The sequence below is a fragment of the Cheilinus undulatus genome, linkage group 3 (genome assembly GCF_018320785.1).
Source record: "Cheilinus undulatus linkage group 3, ASM1832078v1, whole genome shotgun sequence".
NCBI lineage: Eukaryota > Metazoa > Chordata > Actinopteri > Labriformes > Labridae > Cheilinus > Cheilinus undulatus.
In genome coordinates, this window is record NC_054867.1 from 2770000 (window position 1) to 2785928 (window position 15929).

The window sequence follows — 15929 nt, forward strand, 5'->3', positions numbered from 1 at the left end:
CCAAGGTAGTTCTGGTTTATGTAAAAGGGGTTTTAATTTTCAAAAAGGCTGTACTGTACTACAGCAAAAATACCATAAATGAAAAAAACATATTGTTGTTGTGGTTGTTATTCTGGTTAAATATGAAATATGGTTATCACAGATTTACTTTACTATGGACCATGATTCCCTGACCTGCATGGACCCCCCAGTTGTCTGGGCCCCAGAAAGCGCTCCCCTTTATCCCAGACTTATGGGCAGCCTTGGGCTCATGTAAACACAGTAATCACTATCAGCCTTTCAGTCCACCACAGCGGACCCCTCTCTCACCTGATGACAAACTGAGCTGAATCGATCTTCTGTCCACAGCGGCTGTCCTCCAGAATCCCTCCGTTCCCAACAACAGCACACGTGTCCCATGTTTTATTTAAGAAAGGATGCTCCTGCAATACATACCAGTGGAAAATGTCATACCAAACAAGCAAGTTCATTCTGATGTTTAAATGACCTTATTTAGAGGTTATATAAAATCCTGTTTGTATGCACGCATGATTTGAGTTCTAGTTTATTCTTCCTGACCAACAGAGACACACAGATCACACATTCACAGGTCCAGTAGCTAAACCGACAAGGTCTTGTGTCACCCCTGCTGACCCGGACAAGTCTACACATTCTATTGTCACCAGAGGATCTGTTCTTTACATCTTCCTGCTCACAGGTGTTGCACCATTGTAGCAGTAGTCATATGAAGCTAGTCGCTGGTTGCATGCTGAGCGTGAGTTCCTGTTCTTTGGTCCACAGTTCTGTACGGGGCTTGGAGGATGACTCGATGGGGGCTATCATTCAGATGACCGTTGCTCATCTGCAGCTAGACCCGTCGCAGATGAAGCCATCCATGGAGTGCCTTCAAGAGCCTCTCCTGTGATACATCAGATGGCCAAGCCTTTGCAGCCATGCAGGGAGCAGGTTGGGCCACATTCCATCTACAGAGTGGACCATTACTGCCCTCATGGGCGTAGTACAGGGGGGAATAAGGGTACTACATACGGGGGCCCATAGTAGGGAGGGGCCCTCGAGAAACCTGCAATGAAAAGTGTTTTTTTTTTTTTTTTAGTAATAAGTGTCATTATTGAATCAAGCTAAATGACAATGACAAAATTATATCAAATAGAGTAAAATACAATACTGGGGGGCCCTGCTCCTCCCTTAAAAATGTCCAAATGGTGTAGTACAGCACTGCAAAATGATGCAAGTAAATTTAATTTAACCATTTAAAAATATTGCTCATAAATGTAGAAATTATTGTTCAAAAATACATCAAAATGCATAGATAGTTGTAAAAATAAACATTTGATGCTTGGCTAGCCAGTTAAGGGGGGCCCTGTGTTTTTTTTTTCTGAGGGCCTGAAATCCCTCGCTACGCCCCTGACAGCCCTCATTGTGTCTCCTCGTTGGCCCCTTAGCAGAGGCGGAAAATTACTAACTACATTTACTCAGACTGCTGTGATTAAGTAGTTTTTTGAGTATATTTTGAAATCAGTTCTTTTACTGAAGTCAGATTCAACCAGACTAACTGTACTTTGAAATGCTCTTGTACTTTTCCACACAGTAGTCCATGGTGATTCCACACCACGACCCAGATCAGCTGCAACAACTGGAGAGCTGAATCCTCTGGTTCAAACATTTCTGAGGTTAGTTTAATTTTAGTTAAAGTGTCATTTTAGCTCCGTTCTGAGTGGAATGGTCCTCAGTGTTGGAGTTATTGGACAGTGTTGATCCACCCGTGTTAGTTCAGCTCAGTAAGGAGTCAGCTGGTCTAAGCTCCTCCCACTGCCATTTCTTTTTTTTTAAGATTTATTTTTGTGCCTTTATTGGCTAGAGGAGGACAGTGGATAGACTTGGAAACAGGGACGAGAGTGGGGCTGAGACATGCAGCAAAGGGCCACAGGCCGGATTCAAACCCGGGCCGCCAGCATTCATGGTGCGCGCCTTAAACCACTCGACCATTGGCACGCCCCTCCACTGCCACTTCTAATCATGGATGTGTGCGGGATGTTCTCCATCATGTCCTTGGGAAGAGGATTTAGTTGTGTTTGGATGTTTCCTGTTTGCAGTGATCCCTGCAGGGATTCCTCTGCTCATGTATCTGGTGGATGGTTGTTTCTGATGTCAGATACATTTGCACCATGAATGGAGTTGCCCCCTGAGTTAGAGTTCCCACCTGTGACTTTAGGTGGTTCTGAAGGTTGCATAGAGCATAGTCTTCATCAGTATCATTGCCTTGCAGTGAGGTTGACTCTGCTTTGTTCTTGCTGGAGGAGTCGCACCTTTCCACAGATTTTCAAGCGTTACAGCAGTTCTGTCTTATTGTAAAAAAATAACACTTTCAAAAGTGTACTTTAACTATATGAAGTGTCAACCACTGTAAACATATTTGAAGTGCTAAATTAACTCTATATGACTTCAACTAACTCTGATAGTTTTGCTGTGTAGTTTACATCATTCATTATAGAGTTGTGACCTGGTTGGAGATAGATTCTCTTGTTGTTCTCGCCAGTAAGGAAAGATCGGATTTTACTGAACATCTCCTCAACATCTCCTCAGTACCAGTGGTGGACAGTAATGGAGTACCTTTTTTCAGTATTTGTACTTTACTTGAGTATTTGCTTTTTTGATACTCATGACTTTCACTCCACTACATTTCAAAGACAAATATTTTACTTTGGACTCCACGACATTTCTAGGAAGCTTGCCGTTCCTTTTAGGTTCAGTGTAGCTTTGTAGTCAGATGTTGTGTTTTTCTTTTCTAAAATGTAACTGGCCACATGCTGTGCTCCTCACAGAAGGGAACCAATCACAGTCACCGCTCACACCTGGGATGGATTTGGAAATAGGCTAGGTCATCCTCGCTCTGTGTAGCAAGCTCTCCCGCCTTCATTCTAACAAAACTCAGCAACGGAGATGGCAGGAGAAACTCAAGCTGAAAAACCAGCGCACCCATGGCCATATCTCAGCTCCATGTTTGAGATTTCAGAAATGAGGAATGATTCATATCATTTCAAATGTCTTCTGTGTACACCAAGAACAAACTACGTTTCTGCATTCAAGAACCCAGAGAGTTACAAGGTTCTGTAAAAGCACTGAGAACACAATACAGCAATGTACTGCTATTAGAAAATGTACTTTGTATTTTTGAACTCTGAAGTATTTTTAAATGTATGTACATTTAAATACTGAAGTATTTTTAAATGTATGTACATTTAAATACTGAAGTATTTTTAAATGTATGTACATTTAAATACTGAAGTATTTTTAAATGTATGTACATTTGAATACTGAAGTATTTTTAAATGTATGTACATTTAAATACTGAAGTATTTTTAAATGTATGTACATTTGAATACTGAAGTATTTTTAAAGGTAAGTACTTTTGTACTTTAACTTGAGTAGAATTTCACAGAGCAACTTTTACTTGTACTTGAGTAAGATTTGACCTCAAGTATCAATACTTTGACTCAAGTACTGGAGTTGAATACTTTGTCCGCCACTTCTCAGTACTCAGTGCTTTTTCCACTGAGAGCCACAGAGGAAAATATATCAGGATGGTGGAGCCGCTTTCACACACCATGCCTTGAGGATAGTACAGTTAGTGAAAACCTATCTTAAGATGGTTATGATATGCTTAGTGATTGGGTATGTTTAAATGCCTGTGACTGACAAGGCAAATAGCCAATCATTTTAAGGATTTTAAGGAGGCCAATCAGATTTATCATTGGTACTGATATTAGCCTTTGTAATCCATCAGAGCGTGAAAGGTGGTGATATTCATGAGTGACGATCACCTCACCTTTGCAAGGAGGCTGAAGAGCTCTCGGGTCACCTCAACGGTCTTCTTCTTCTTCTTCCTGTTAACAACAATCTCAAATCCCACCGGAGCGTTGGCCTGGGTGAGGATGGCGTTGTCAAAACCGTTGCACTGACTTCTCAGCTGAGCTCTGTAGAACCACGACAGCTTTGTGAGACCTGAGGCTCGCGATAGGATGCAGGATTATTGAGGTAACTTCAGGGCTTTTTCAACTTTTCAGTACAATGAAGCTGGGTCTCTTTTCTCAAGTACAGAATAAGAGCATCTAAAAATTAACATCCCAAAAAAGATCTGTTTCCCTGTAATCACACAAAGTTATATATTTCAAGCTTTTTTGTTTTAATATTGATGATTACAGCTTAAACCTTTAAAAAGTACAAATACGATATTATGTCAGTCAGAATTCTAATTGTGAAAATGTAAACACATCAGGCCGTCTTATTTAATACTTTATTTATTTAGTCATGGCAGCCTTTAACACTCTTAAAATGAACAATATGACATCTTTCCGGCATTGATGAAGCATGTTTGCATATGCATGACTATCACATGTGGGTTTTGACACGCTTTTGTTAACTGTTCCTAAAGCTCAGTGCCTTTATTTACCTGAATCTTTGGTAAACGTCGTCCTGTCTCTGCCAGGTTTCAGAGTAACGCTGCATTATTTTCTCAATGAGCTCCCTGTGACACAGAGACACAGACAAGACAGTGTTCTATGGTGGCCCTGAAGGACAACTGCACAACTATTTCACCAGATAACAATAACATTACATTAAATGCAAATGTGAAAAAGAAACAAAAAAAAAAGATTTCACCTACAACATTTTAAGGGCTGCAAGACATTTTATTCCCAACACTCCACCATGTAGAAAACAGTTAACTTTCTGCACAATATTTTTCTTTTTTGCAAATTATTTCACACAAAATATCAGATTTTTGCAACTATTTTACCCTCTACAAATATTTAAGGTTCTTTGAAAATCTTTTTCACAAAATATCCCACCTTCAGAGAAACCCCATCACAATCAGCACTTATTTCACTTCCAACAAAACTCTAGCAAATCCTTTCACACTAAATATTTCCACTTCCGCAAAATATTTTAAAGGTGCATTGTGTAGAATTTGGAATTTTAGCGACATCCAGCGTTCAGATTTTAGAATGAGCCGATCTGTTACCAAAACATCACATCACTAAGCGACGAGAGCCTGTGAAGACCAAAAAGGATCGTGAGCCGAACATCATTTACAGCAGTGACGAGGTGAGGGTTTATTCATTCATCTTTGTAACCATTATTTTTATAGATTATAGGTCAGTCTTCTTCTCCACCTGCCTTCCAGGTAGCTTTCAGGACCGGCGGGCAGGTTTGTATTCAAAAACCGTGTTTCGCTCTTTCTGTCCCCAAAACGTTGCCGTAGACAACATGGTGGTTCATTAAGTCAGCCTTCGTAAGGGCGACCCGCAGTAATGTAAATTTAAAAAGCTTTTTTTCTGATTTTGTAAAAAGAAAACGAAAGTTTAAAGGGGAATGATTGTGCACTTATTTTAACATACTTCACATAAATATATAAACATTTACACCATTTCTTTTCGATGAAATGCAGCCAAATTCTACACACTGTACTTTAAAGCAATATATTTTAAGCAATACATTCCATCGTATGCATACCACTTTCCACAAAATATTTTACGTATGAGCAAGGTATTTCAATATTCTACCTTCTCCAAAATACTTTACCTTTAGCAGAATACCTCAGGACAAATATCTCCCTTACTGCTAAAATTCAACTTAGGAAAAATATTTTATATCTTTCTAAGTTTCTGCCTTTTGCAGAATGTTTTGTCTTCTGAAAAACTAAATTATACTGCAGAGTTTAAATTATTTTTCAGTAAACTGCGATTTAAAGCCAACCATACAGCAGTCGTGATAGAATGTCATCTCATTCTGTGCCACTGAATCGTTTACGACACACAACCATCGCTCACGAGTTTTGTGCCCACACTGTGCGATCCGACGGTTGTGCATGACCGGAGTGCTCACACTGTGCGACTGAAGTCAGGACGGACTATGACAGAAACCCACGGAGTTTCCTTTTTAAAAAGTCTCGGGGTCTGCGGTGGTGTTTCCAGTCTCACTCTCTCTGTCTCACACCTACAAACAGCATCACCTCTGTGTCAGCTGCAGGTCAGCGGGTAGGAATATTTCCTGCTCGTTTATTTGCTTTATCATAAGGGGGATGGAGGGGCATCAGAAAGTGATTTCAGCCATTGTCATGATAATTTAGGATGTTGTCTGACAGTTTATGAAGGTAAACAATCCCCCGATGTTGTTTATTCTGCTCGCGTTTCTGCACTCACTGTGAAGTGTCTGGAGTTGTACGACCAAAATATCAAACATGCCAGAAATCCTCCCGACCGGGCGGGAGCAGGTCGTAGTCAGGCCGTGGTTGGCCGTCGTACCCTCCTGTTACACAGCACGACAAATGACGCCTGATCCCACTGAAAGTTGGCCCGACTTCAGAGTGAGACATGTGACTCTAAATTCGTCGCTGAATCACAGGAAAATTGCACAGTGTACACCCGGCTTAGGCCAGCCACACACTACAGGATTTTAAGCCCGATTTTAGACAAGATTTGACAGCCCCCCCCCCATGATTGTGGGGGCGCCTCGTCGCAAACGATTTTTTGTCTGAGTGGTTTGCATGTGTGTGGTGTCAACATGATCAATTTACTGCTCCAAATGGCATCATAGCCTCCCACACTCTGAATCATAAATATCTTATCTTATCGTTGTGCCGCTGACAGCGAGCACACCGGGTAGCATCACCAGCCAGATCAAACGTACTTTCACCGCTCACAACCATCAACACTACTGTAGCTTAATTCCAGCCAGGATTTCGTCCTGAGTCTTTCCCTTGTTTAATGATTTTTGCTGCACCTGTAACTCATGTCAGGACAGCCTGTTGGGGAGAGACAGCAAGACGGTATCGACAGACATCCGTGTTTTTTTTTCTGAAGTCACGTGATCACACGAGGCCGTTGGCAGGTCAGCAAGTGTGTGGTCTCCAGTGATCTGACGATCTGGCTGAGTCGTCTAGTGTGTGCGTTCAGAGGAAAAATCTTTAGAAATTGTCCTGAAGTCTGTGGTCTCCCCCGGTTTTAAAATCATTTCAGATTAAAAAATCGTCTAGTGTGTGGCCGGCCTTTCTTTTGCAAACCTAAAATATTTGCACAGTTCAGTGTTAATTTTGGCAGCTGTTTTTAATTTTAGTCTTTAAATGAAATGTCTTTTAGTTTTAGTCACATTTTAGTCATTTCTATCCTTTTTAGTTTTAGTCTAGTTTTAGTCCATAAAAAGTCCTCACATTTTAGTCTAGTTTTAGTCCATAAAAAGTCCTCACATTTTAATCTAGTTTTAGTCCAAGCATTTATTTTCTTGCCTAAATCTGGTACCAAATCATGGTAGTTTGTTTTCTGCACTCTGCCAAACCTGGGGTCCCTGCTTTCTACAGCTGAATAGAATAGATACAGATGCATTGTTTTTGACAGATTTACCCACAGTGGAGAAATATCACAGATTCTGAATTGTCTGACAAAAACTACATTACATCTTAGGCTAGTTTCAGTCATCTTGATGAAAACTAAACTTAGTTTTTGTCAGTTTTAGTCACCACAGATCTATTTATGGTAGTTTTAGTCTAGTTTTTGTCATGGAAAAAAGGCTGTCGACAAACATTTTTAGTCTGAGTTTTAGTTGATGAAATTAACACTGGCACATTTGACCCTCAGAGCCACCGTAGTTTCTCCTGTTTGAAGCTGATACTCTGAAAAACAAGCGTCACGTCAGAGGAAGCAGATTGCTCTCACTTGCAGCCTTCGCAGATTTCATAGGTCTTAGGAGGGCGTTGCCTCTGAGGAGCCGGAGAGCGAAGGATCACATCACTGAGGAGCAAACAGGAGACAGAAACAGATCATGATCAGAGGGTCCAACAAGGACAAAACACAGAATCCTGGATGTTATGGACATTTTCAATAAACCAGTCCCTGATGGACAAATCTCATAAAGACATACAAACATCCTCACACATCCATCTGGTGTGCCAGGTCACCGGCTTGTTCCCACCACCAAAAACATGCTCATTAGCTTAATTGGTGACTCTAAAATTGGCTGTAGGTGTGAGTGTGCCTGGTTGTCTGTCTCTATACTGGTAACCAGTCCAGGATGTACCCAGCCTCTTGCCCAATGACAGCTGGGATAGGCTCCAACCCCACCCACAATCCCAAATGGGATTAGGGGTATAGAAAATGGATGGCCAAATTAAAAGTGGAGGGGGCTGAATATGCTCTGAATTCACCTTTGGTGATGAACAAGGGTTGCACTGATCAAGCTTGCAGGGACTCCAGCTGTCGCCCACATCACTCATCAATTACTAGTCACAGTGGAAACTCACAAGAACAAATTACAAGCAGTATTTACGCAATCGAAGTACTAAAATACACGTGAATGATGGCAAGTAGATCATTAACAGCACACTGATGCAGAGTGGTGTGATCTGTTGATCTTGTACTGTGCTCATTTAAACTCTGTGTGTACTTATCAATCTGATAACCAGCTTCATTTAACGGCTTAGTGAGATCTGTTGGACTCATGTCTGATAATAATTTTGGTGGCTTTAGCAGCTCTGAGGATACTGACATGATGATGAAGTCATCTTGTGAAAGTAAGACATTTCTTGTATTGGGGTGGACTAGCCACGACTAATATTTAGGGACACGCTCGTTCCTCCTCCACCTCCGTGATGACCAACGGCCTCATGCAGTCATGAAGAGATAACAACACAATGACAGGATACAGTGTTGTGAAAAAGTACCAACCCCTTCCTGATTTCATATCTGTTCTTACATGTCAAACTGAAATGTTTCAGACCATCAGTCAACTTCTAATATTAGACGTAGATAACCAAGTAAATACAAAAGTCAGTTTTATAATGATAATGATAATAAATCCATCCAAACCTACCTGGTCCTATGTGAAAACATCATCGCCTCCTAAACCTAGTAACTGGTTGTTTCCTCTCTTGGCAGCAACAATTAAAGCAAGCATTTATTATAACTGTCAGTGAGTCTTTCTCATCACTGTGGAGGAATGTTGTCCCACTCTTGTCTGCAGAATTGTTCTAATTCAGCCTCATTGGAGGGTTTTCCAGCATGAACGGCCTGTTTAAGGTCATACCACAGCATCTCAGTCAGATCTAAGTCCAGACTTTGACTAGACCACTCCAGAACCTTCATTTAGTCTTTAGTCCATTCAGAGGTGGACTTGCTGGTGTGTTTGGGATCATTGTCCTGCTCCATAACCCAAGTGGTCTTGATCTTGAGGTCATGAACTAATGGCCGGACTTTCTCCTTCAGGATTTTCTGCTAGAGAGCAGAATTCATGGTTCTAGTGGTCCAGGTCCTGGTCCAGACCATCACACTACCACCACCATGTCTGACTGTTGGTCTGATGTTCTTCTGGTGAAATGTTGTGAAAGTTCCTCTTCTGTTTGGTCAGTCCACAGATATTTCCCAGAAGTCTTGGGGATCATCAGGATGTTTTTAGTCAAATGTGAGACGAGCCTTTGTGTTCTTTTTGTCATCAGTGGTTTTGGCCTCGGAACTCTCCCATGATGCCTTTGTTGCCCAGTCTCTTTCTGATTGTTAAATCATGAACTCTGACCATAACTGAATCAGTGAGGCTTGCAGGTTTTTAGATGTGGTTCTGGGTTCCTCTGGGACCTCCTGGATGAGTCGTCCATGCACTCTTGGAGTCATTTTGGTTGGCCAGCCACTCCTGGGAAGGTTCACTGCTGTTCCCAGTTTTCTCCATTTGTGGATAATGGCTCTCACCATGGTTTGCTGGAGTCCCAAAGCCTTTCAGAGTGATAGATGTCAGTGACTTTGTTTCTCATCTGTTCTTGAATTTCTTTAGATGGTTCCATGATGTGATCAACAGGTCTGGCAGTAATCAGGTCTAGATTTTGAAGTCAAACTGAACTCAGCTCTCAAAATACAGTATGTGGTTAATCACAGTTAATTCATGATTTTATAGGGGGTGATGACTTTTCCACATACTGTAGGTCCAGGTAGATGGTGGCTATTTTCCCTTGAGAAATGAAATCATCATTTAAAACTGACTTGCATTTACTTGGGTTGTTTTTGTCTAATATTAAATTTAGTTTGATTGAAAAATTTAAGACTGATTCATATGCAAAAAAAAAAAAAAAAAAAAAAAATCAGGAAGTGGACAATACTTTTTCATAGCTCAGCATGTTTTGTTGCTATCACACTGTTTGACACGGCGTCGTTAGACAATATAAAAAAATATCTGGCCCTTGGCCATATTAATGATTTTAACCATAAGAGACGAGTTGGACTTTCAGTAAGAGACCTTTTTCCCATCTCTGCTGCTCAGCCATCATCTCTTTTAAGCTTGTGATCAAAGTTCAACCAAACCTAGCTTTCTGTTTGAATGGATCCAAAATTCTTTAGACACTTACCCGTCCTGGAAGCCGTACCAGACGACATTGGTCAGCAGGCTCCCCAAAAATAGGAAAGTTACCAGCAGAGAGACCTGTCCCCTCATACCTCCTGATGTCCGACTCATGCCTCTCTCTGGGTAAGTACTCATGTAGAGGTCAAAGTCTGCAGCAGTGGCAATTAATAGAGATTACTAAGGGTATTTATTACAGCAATAAATCAAAGAATATCATTCACTCATTTAACCCCTCAGAGATCAGTGAAGCCTCCAAGAATTAGGGATTACTAAGGGTATTTATTACAGCAATAAATCAAAGAATATCATTCACTCATTTAACCCCTCAGAGATCAGTGAAGCCTCAGGGATTTACCTACTAAAAGAACATATCATTGACTTGGTAAAACTGGTGTTACCTTAGCTTCACCTGCTGGACGTTCCTCCACAGTCCCTATAGTTCCTGGTGGTATCAGGTCAGAGGCCAGTGTGTGAATAATCATCCAAATGGAAATCATCAGAGACTTCCAGGCTGAGGTTGTTGCCTGGCACACCCAGTGTCAGTTTGTCAAGGGAGTTACTGGATGTTTTACCGACCTCCTGCAGACATGTGACAACCAGAGCCATTCACTTCAAGAGACAGTGGGAGGGATGCTGACATTAAGATACCATGGAGTTTAGGTAATAACTATATTCAAAAACATGTATGCTGTTCTAGAAAAAGAGAGCTTGGCATCCCTTTCTACTGTTTTAGTGGAGATGAAACTTTACGACTTATTTACAGACAATTTTGGTGAGTGGGTGGAATATTCACTAATCCACCAGCTAGCAAAACATACTTGCAGCTGCTCCGGAACAAAGTTAAGACAAGGAGAATTGCTCAACAATGTTTGCTATGTTGGGATCCCCGAGGGGAGATATGGTGAAGTTCTTGGAGGGTCTGATTTCTAAAGGGGGTAATGAGAAACTGAAATTGTATACAGTTCAATCAAATGCCCTGGACCTTTCCTAGGGACTATCTTCAGACAGAGATTTGGTGCTACTGGTGGCAAACAAGGGCAGGCTAAGCTGGGGAAACAACATAATTCTCTTTCCAGACTAATCCAAAGTTAACCAGAGAACTGTTCAGATTCCATGTCTGTCATCAGGTAGATCCATCTTGCAAAGCTCCAAATGATTTTGCCAGGTCACAGAGGAACAGAGCTAGGCTATCAGCGTGGGCAGGGTTTAGTTGTACTTGAAGCTGGTAGCAATGGCTACTGCCAGTGTAGCGTTTAGCTCAGATGTAGCTATAAAACCAATAAGACTGAGAGGTATGCTTAAGGATGATGTACCCCGCTAAACTGAAGACTAAAGACAGAGTAAGAATTCTGGAACATCCATAGGGGCCATGAGTTCCACAGTCGCTATGGACTAAGGGGTCAACAACCTTTCATCATGATGTTTCTTTGGACAATGATACAATATTTTCCAATATCAAAAAATCTTTCATTTTACAATATTGATTGGATTGAGTCATGAGGCTGTGATCAATATCAGACGATGTTATGCACCCATACGACACGGGTAAAGAAGGAACACACTTTTAGGTATTTGGTTGGTGAAAGGTTTTTGTTTTTTAAAAACAATCTTTATAACAAAAAGAACAAAGACGTGTCTTTCACTAAAACCAGGCCCGGGGTTACTGATCTGAAGAACCTGGAGAGTTCCTGGTGGGCTGGGTTGCTCTCAGGGCCGGTAGGGCTGCTCTACAGCTACAGCAGCATTAAACAGGCTACTAGCTAGAATGGACACAGGCAGGAGCAATTATTAGTCTCCCTTCTTACTGGAAACAAAACTGTTACATTGGTTCCACGTTACCATGCCAGTGGTTGATTCCTCCGACCAAAGACAGTCAACAAGATAATGAAGAGAGACAGATGGCTAATAACTAGAACGAAGCTGGAGAAAAAGTTAGACTTAAAAATGTAGAGCTTTAGAAGCTCACGCGGTCAAATATACACATTTGTTTTTATCACAAGCTCACAACTCGATGAGATGACACAGGTAAGCTAGCAGAACCAGCTGTTCAGTACATAACAGCATAAACTGTGCAAACCACTGTCTAAGTTTATCAATCAAAATTATTGAATTGTTCGATTTTTAGCCTATAGCAGCGCCATCTCTCAAAGCTCCCGTCTGAACCATTTGGGCCCGGTTAGAAAGTGACAGGACCAATCAGCGACGATGGCCAGTACTTTCGGGCGGAGTCGTGATGTAAGCGAGCAGCAGCAAGAGGCCAGTGCAAATATGGAGGAAGACATTAGAGTGGATGCTGCTAAAGTGCCAGTTTTATCAGAACTTGAAGACATTTCTTGGTTAAAAGAAGAAAAAGAACAACAGTGAGTTTTCTTTCAAAAAAATGACAAAAGTCGAGTATTGACATGTCTACAGTCACCATGGACTGCGTTTATGCAGTCCCCTATGGAGTATAGTCCTTGGTAAGGGCGCAGCTCCGTCGCGGCTATGTCACGTGTTTTGTTGCTCTGATTGGCCCGTAACAATGTAACAGACGGAACGTTCATCCAATCACCCTCCATTTTTTTAAAGGCTCTGCCTTTTCCCAAACGCTGTCTATGAAAGGTTTACCAGATGGATGTGTGAAACAAATCCACCTGGCGTGTCAGGTTAACAACATATAAGTACACAACACAAATAAGCTCTAAGCAAACAGCCGCTGTGTTATAGGAACTAAGTGTTTACCAGCACCTCTGCAGCCACAGCCCCTCCACCAGTCAGCTGCTGAAAGAAGAGCCGTCCATGTGAATGGACAGGTAGGATTGAGTCAATGTAAAAAAAAAAGAGTACTGTAGTGACATGATATGTAAATAAAACTAACTTGACAGGGAAATGATTGGGAAAAAAAAGGGTTTATGAAGGGAAGAGTTTCAAAACAACAGAGGACTGGTACAACTATGAAACCTGTACTTAGACACTAAGTGGCATAGAACAGTGGTTCTCAAATGGGGAGTACATGAAGGAACTCTAGGGGGTACGTGAGATTTTAAAATATATTCCGGCTATTTCAGAAAAGTAGCACCTTTCTATGCATGTCCAGAGCGACATGATGTTGCGAGTAGCTGTATTATGTACATTCTGAAATCACATTCGTTCTGCGAACGTTTGCGGTGTGTTTTCTCCTGTCCTCTGATAAACAGTGATATTTATTGAAGCAGAAGAATAAAGGTTTCTCCCTCCCTGTCCATCACTCCATGCATAGCGCGGCACTTTTACGAACAAAGTAGAAGAAGAAGAAGAAAATCACATTTTAATGACTGCATTTTCATTGAAAGTTCAGTTTCCAATAAGCCCCTTCCCTTTAATCAAGATCTACAGCCTGACACATAAACTAGAAATTGCTTTGGCCGTGTTGTGTATCAGTGTATTTAATTTTAAATAAAGTTTGTTTGTTAAATAGATCGATGTATTATGTTATCATTTTGTTGAATTTGAATAAAGTTTAAAAAAAAAAAAATGGTGATGTCTATTTGCACATGCGTAGCAACAGCACTGCCCGATCAGTAACTGCCGTAAAACGCTTCGATAGGCTGCTGAGCGAATGTAGACATGTTTGCACATACGCAGTACAAATCAGGTTTCCGGGACAGATCGGGTACTGACATCCCTCCTCCACCAAACTTCACAGTCAGGAAGTTAATGTTCTCCCAGCATCCTCCAGACCCAGACTCACCCATCTGACTGTAAACAGAGAGGGTGACTGGTCACAAAGAACACCTTTCCACTGCTCACAGTCCAGTGTTGGTGTGATTTACTCCACTCCATCTGACACTTGGCATTGGACTTGGTGATGTGAGGCTTGCATGGTTGGTCATGGAAACCCATTCATGAAGCTCCTGCAGCACAGTTTTTCTGCTTCATATCAGTGAAGTTACTGAGCTCTTCAGAACGGCCCATTTAGGATCACAAATGTTTGCAAATGGAGACTGCATGGCCAAGTGCCTGATTCTATACACCTGTGGCAACGGGTCAGATTGAAATACCTGTATTCATCAATTAACTGGAGTGGCCCAATGCTTTGTCTAGAAAGTGTAGATACGGACAAATATAGAGAAAGAGCTACAGACGTGGATCATCATTTTCATATTTCCATTAGCTAAAATCGGGAACATGTTGGTGATACTAAAGCATTTTAGTGATGCTATTTTTCTCTCATCAAGCCATTTTTCCCTAAAACACTGAATCTTTCCTCTCCTTTTTGTCTCTTTTCCTTCCTTCATTCTTACAGTAAACAGTCCAGCAAATTCTTTTATTAATACTTAACTTATATATAACTTTATTTATACAAACATTAATAACATTACAAGGGCACATAAAAACAGTTATTCAATACACATTTTTTAAAGATTATGTTCAAAGCAAGACAAAAATATTGTTTGAATTTACATTTTCCATTGCATAATCCTTCAGTAAACAACTACAAGAATCTGTTTGAATAGTTGACCAGTCACTACGGCTGCCAGTGACCAGTCCACTATATCTAAACAATCGTTGGGTTTCTCCTTACAGTGAAGTGTTCATGTCATCAGCCAACACTGATCCGCTTAGAAGTCCATTAAAGTCCTCATGAGTTTCTGGCTTCATCCCAGCATGTTGCTTCAGCACCATCAGCGGTCTAAAGGTCTACTCCTCCCCAGGTCGACATTCTCCTAGATGAAGCCTGAGCACTCCCTGACTGTGCAGCTGCAGCAGGAACTCAAACTCAGCAGGCATGGCGTGGAACTTTGTTTTAGGCGGCCTGTCGTCGTAGTAGTGGTGCTTCAGGTTATGGAGTCCTTGGGGGTGATTACTGAAAGGCCAGAACCCGTACAGGTGCACATTGTCACAGAGTTCAAGGGCCAAACTCACTATCATCAGACCGGTGCTCAGCCGCGCTTCTTTTAGGTGTTGTTGCACACGCCAGAAAGTGGCCAGTTTGTGTTGGTATTCTGGGTTCAAGAAGGCAGGCTGGGTGGGACCACCAAAGTCATTGATGGTGTAAGCTGCCCTCAGGGTGACACCCATGTAGCCGAGGAAGGAGAACGGGGACAGCAGCAGCAGAGAGTTGCCGTAGGTACTCAGCTTCTCCACAAGGGGGCGGCGATGTTTCATCAGAGACCCATACCTGGTAAGAAACAAAGAAACAAGTCTGAAGTCTGATACTACATGCATGGTCTTTAATGAGATAAATTCACATCATTCCGTCATAGTGTCCAATTACCACAAAGGGTGGTTTCACATCAAGTACCAAGGTCCAGATCTGAGTACACTTGACCCCAAACTCTGGTTCCATTTGGTCTGTGTGAACACAAGCATCCAAGAAAGTATGGCTGCAGGCCACAGTCAGACCCCTCCACTATCAGGACCGAAATACATGCTAAAACTTTCAAAATAAAATGGAATTCACTTCCAGTTATGGTGAGGGTTAGAGTTAATGGTGACATATTTTACCCTTTCAAGACAAGTTTATATTGTTCTCTGAGGTCCCCAAAACATGCCTGTGAAGTTTGTTGCTGAAAAAACACTCCAGTATTGGA

General features: G+C 41.5%; 2 protein-coding genes across 3 annotated transcripts in view; both read right to left on the bottom strand.

Moving 5' to 3' along the window:
- LOC121506720 (alpha-2,8-sialyltransferase 8E-like) overlaps positions 1-10467 on the bottom strand; it is a 21154-nt gene extending 10687 nt beyond the window's left edge. Inside the window, exons 1-5 of the mRNA XM_041782571.1 lie at positions 10382-10467; positions 7710-7784; positions 4451-4525; positions 3827-3974; positions 310-422 (exon numbers count right to left, since the gene is read on the bottom strand). Coding sequence (XP_041638505.1) covers positions 310-422; positions 3827-3974; positions 4451-4525; positions 7710-7784; positions 10382-10467 — 497 coding nt within the window. The remainder of the gene's footprint in view (positions 1-309; positions 423-3826; positions 3975-4450; positions 4526-7709; positions 7785-10381) is intronic.
- A 4198-nt stretch (positions 10468-14665) lies between these two features.
- LOC121504069 (alpha-2,8-sialyltransferase 8F-like) overlaps positions 14666-15929 on the bottom strand; it is a 30636-nt gene continuing 29372 nt past the window's right edge. For both annotated transcript variants that reach the window (XM_041778673.1, XM_041778663.1), the window contains one exon: positions 14666-15517. In XM_041778673.1, the coding sequence (XP_041634607.1) occupies positions 15037-15517 (481 nt within the window). In that variant the 3' untranslated portion in view covers positions 14666-15036. The remainder of the gene's footprint in view (positions 15518-15929) is intronic.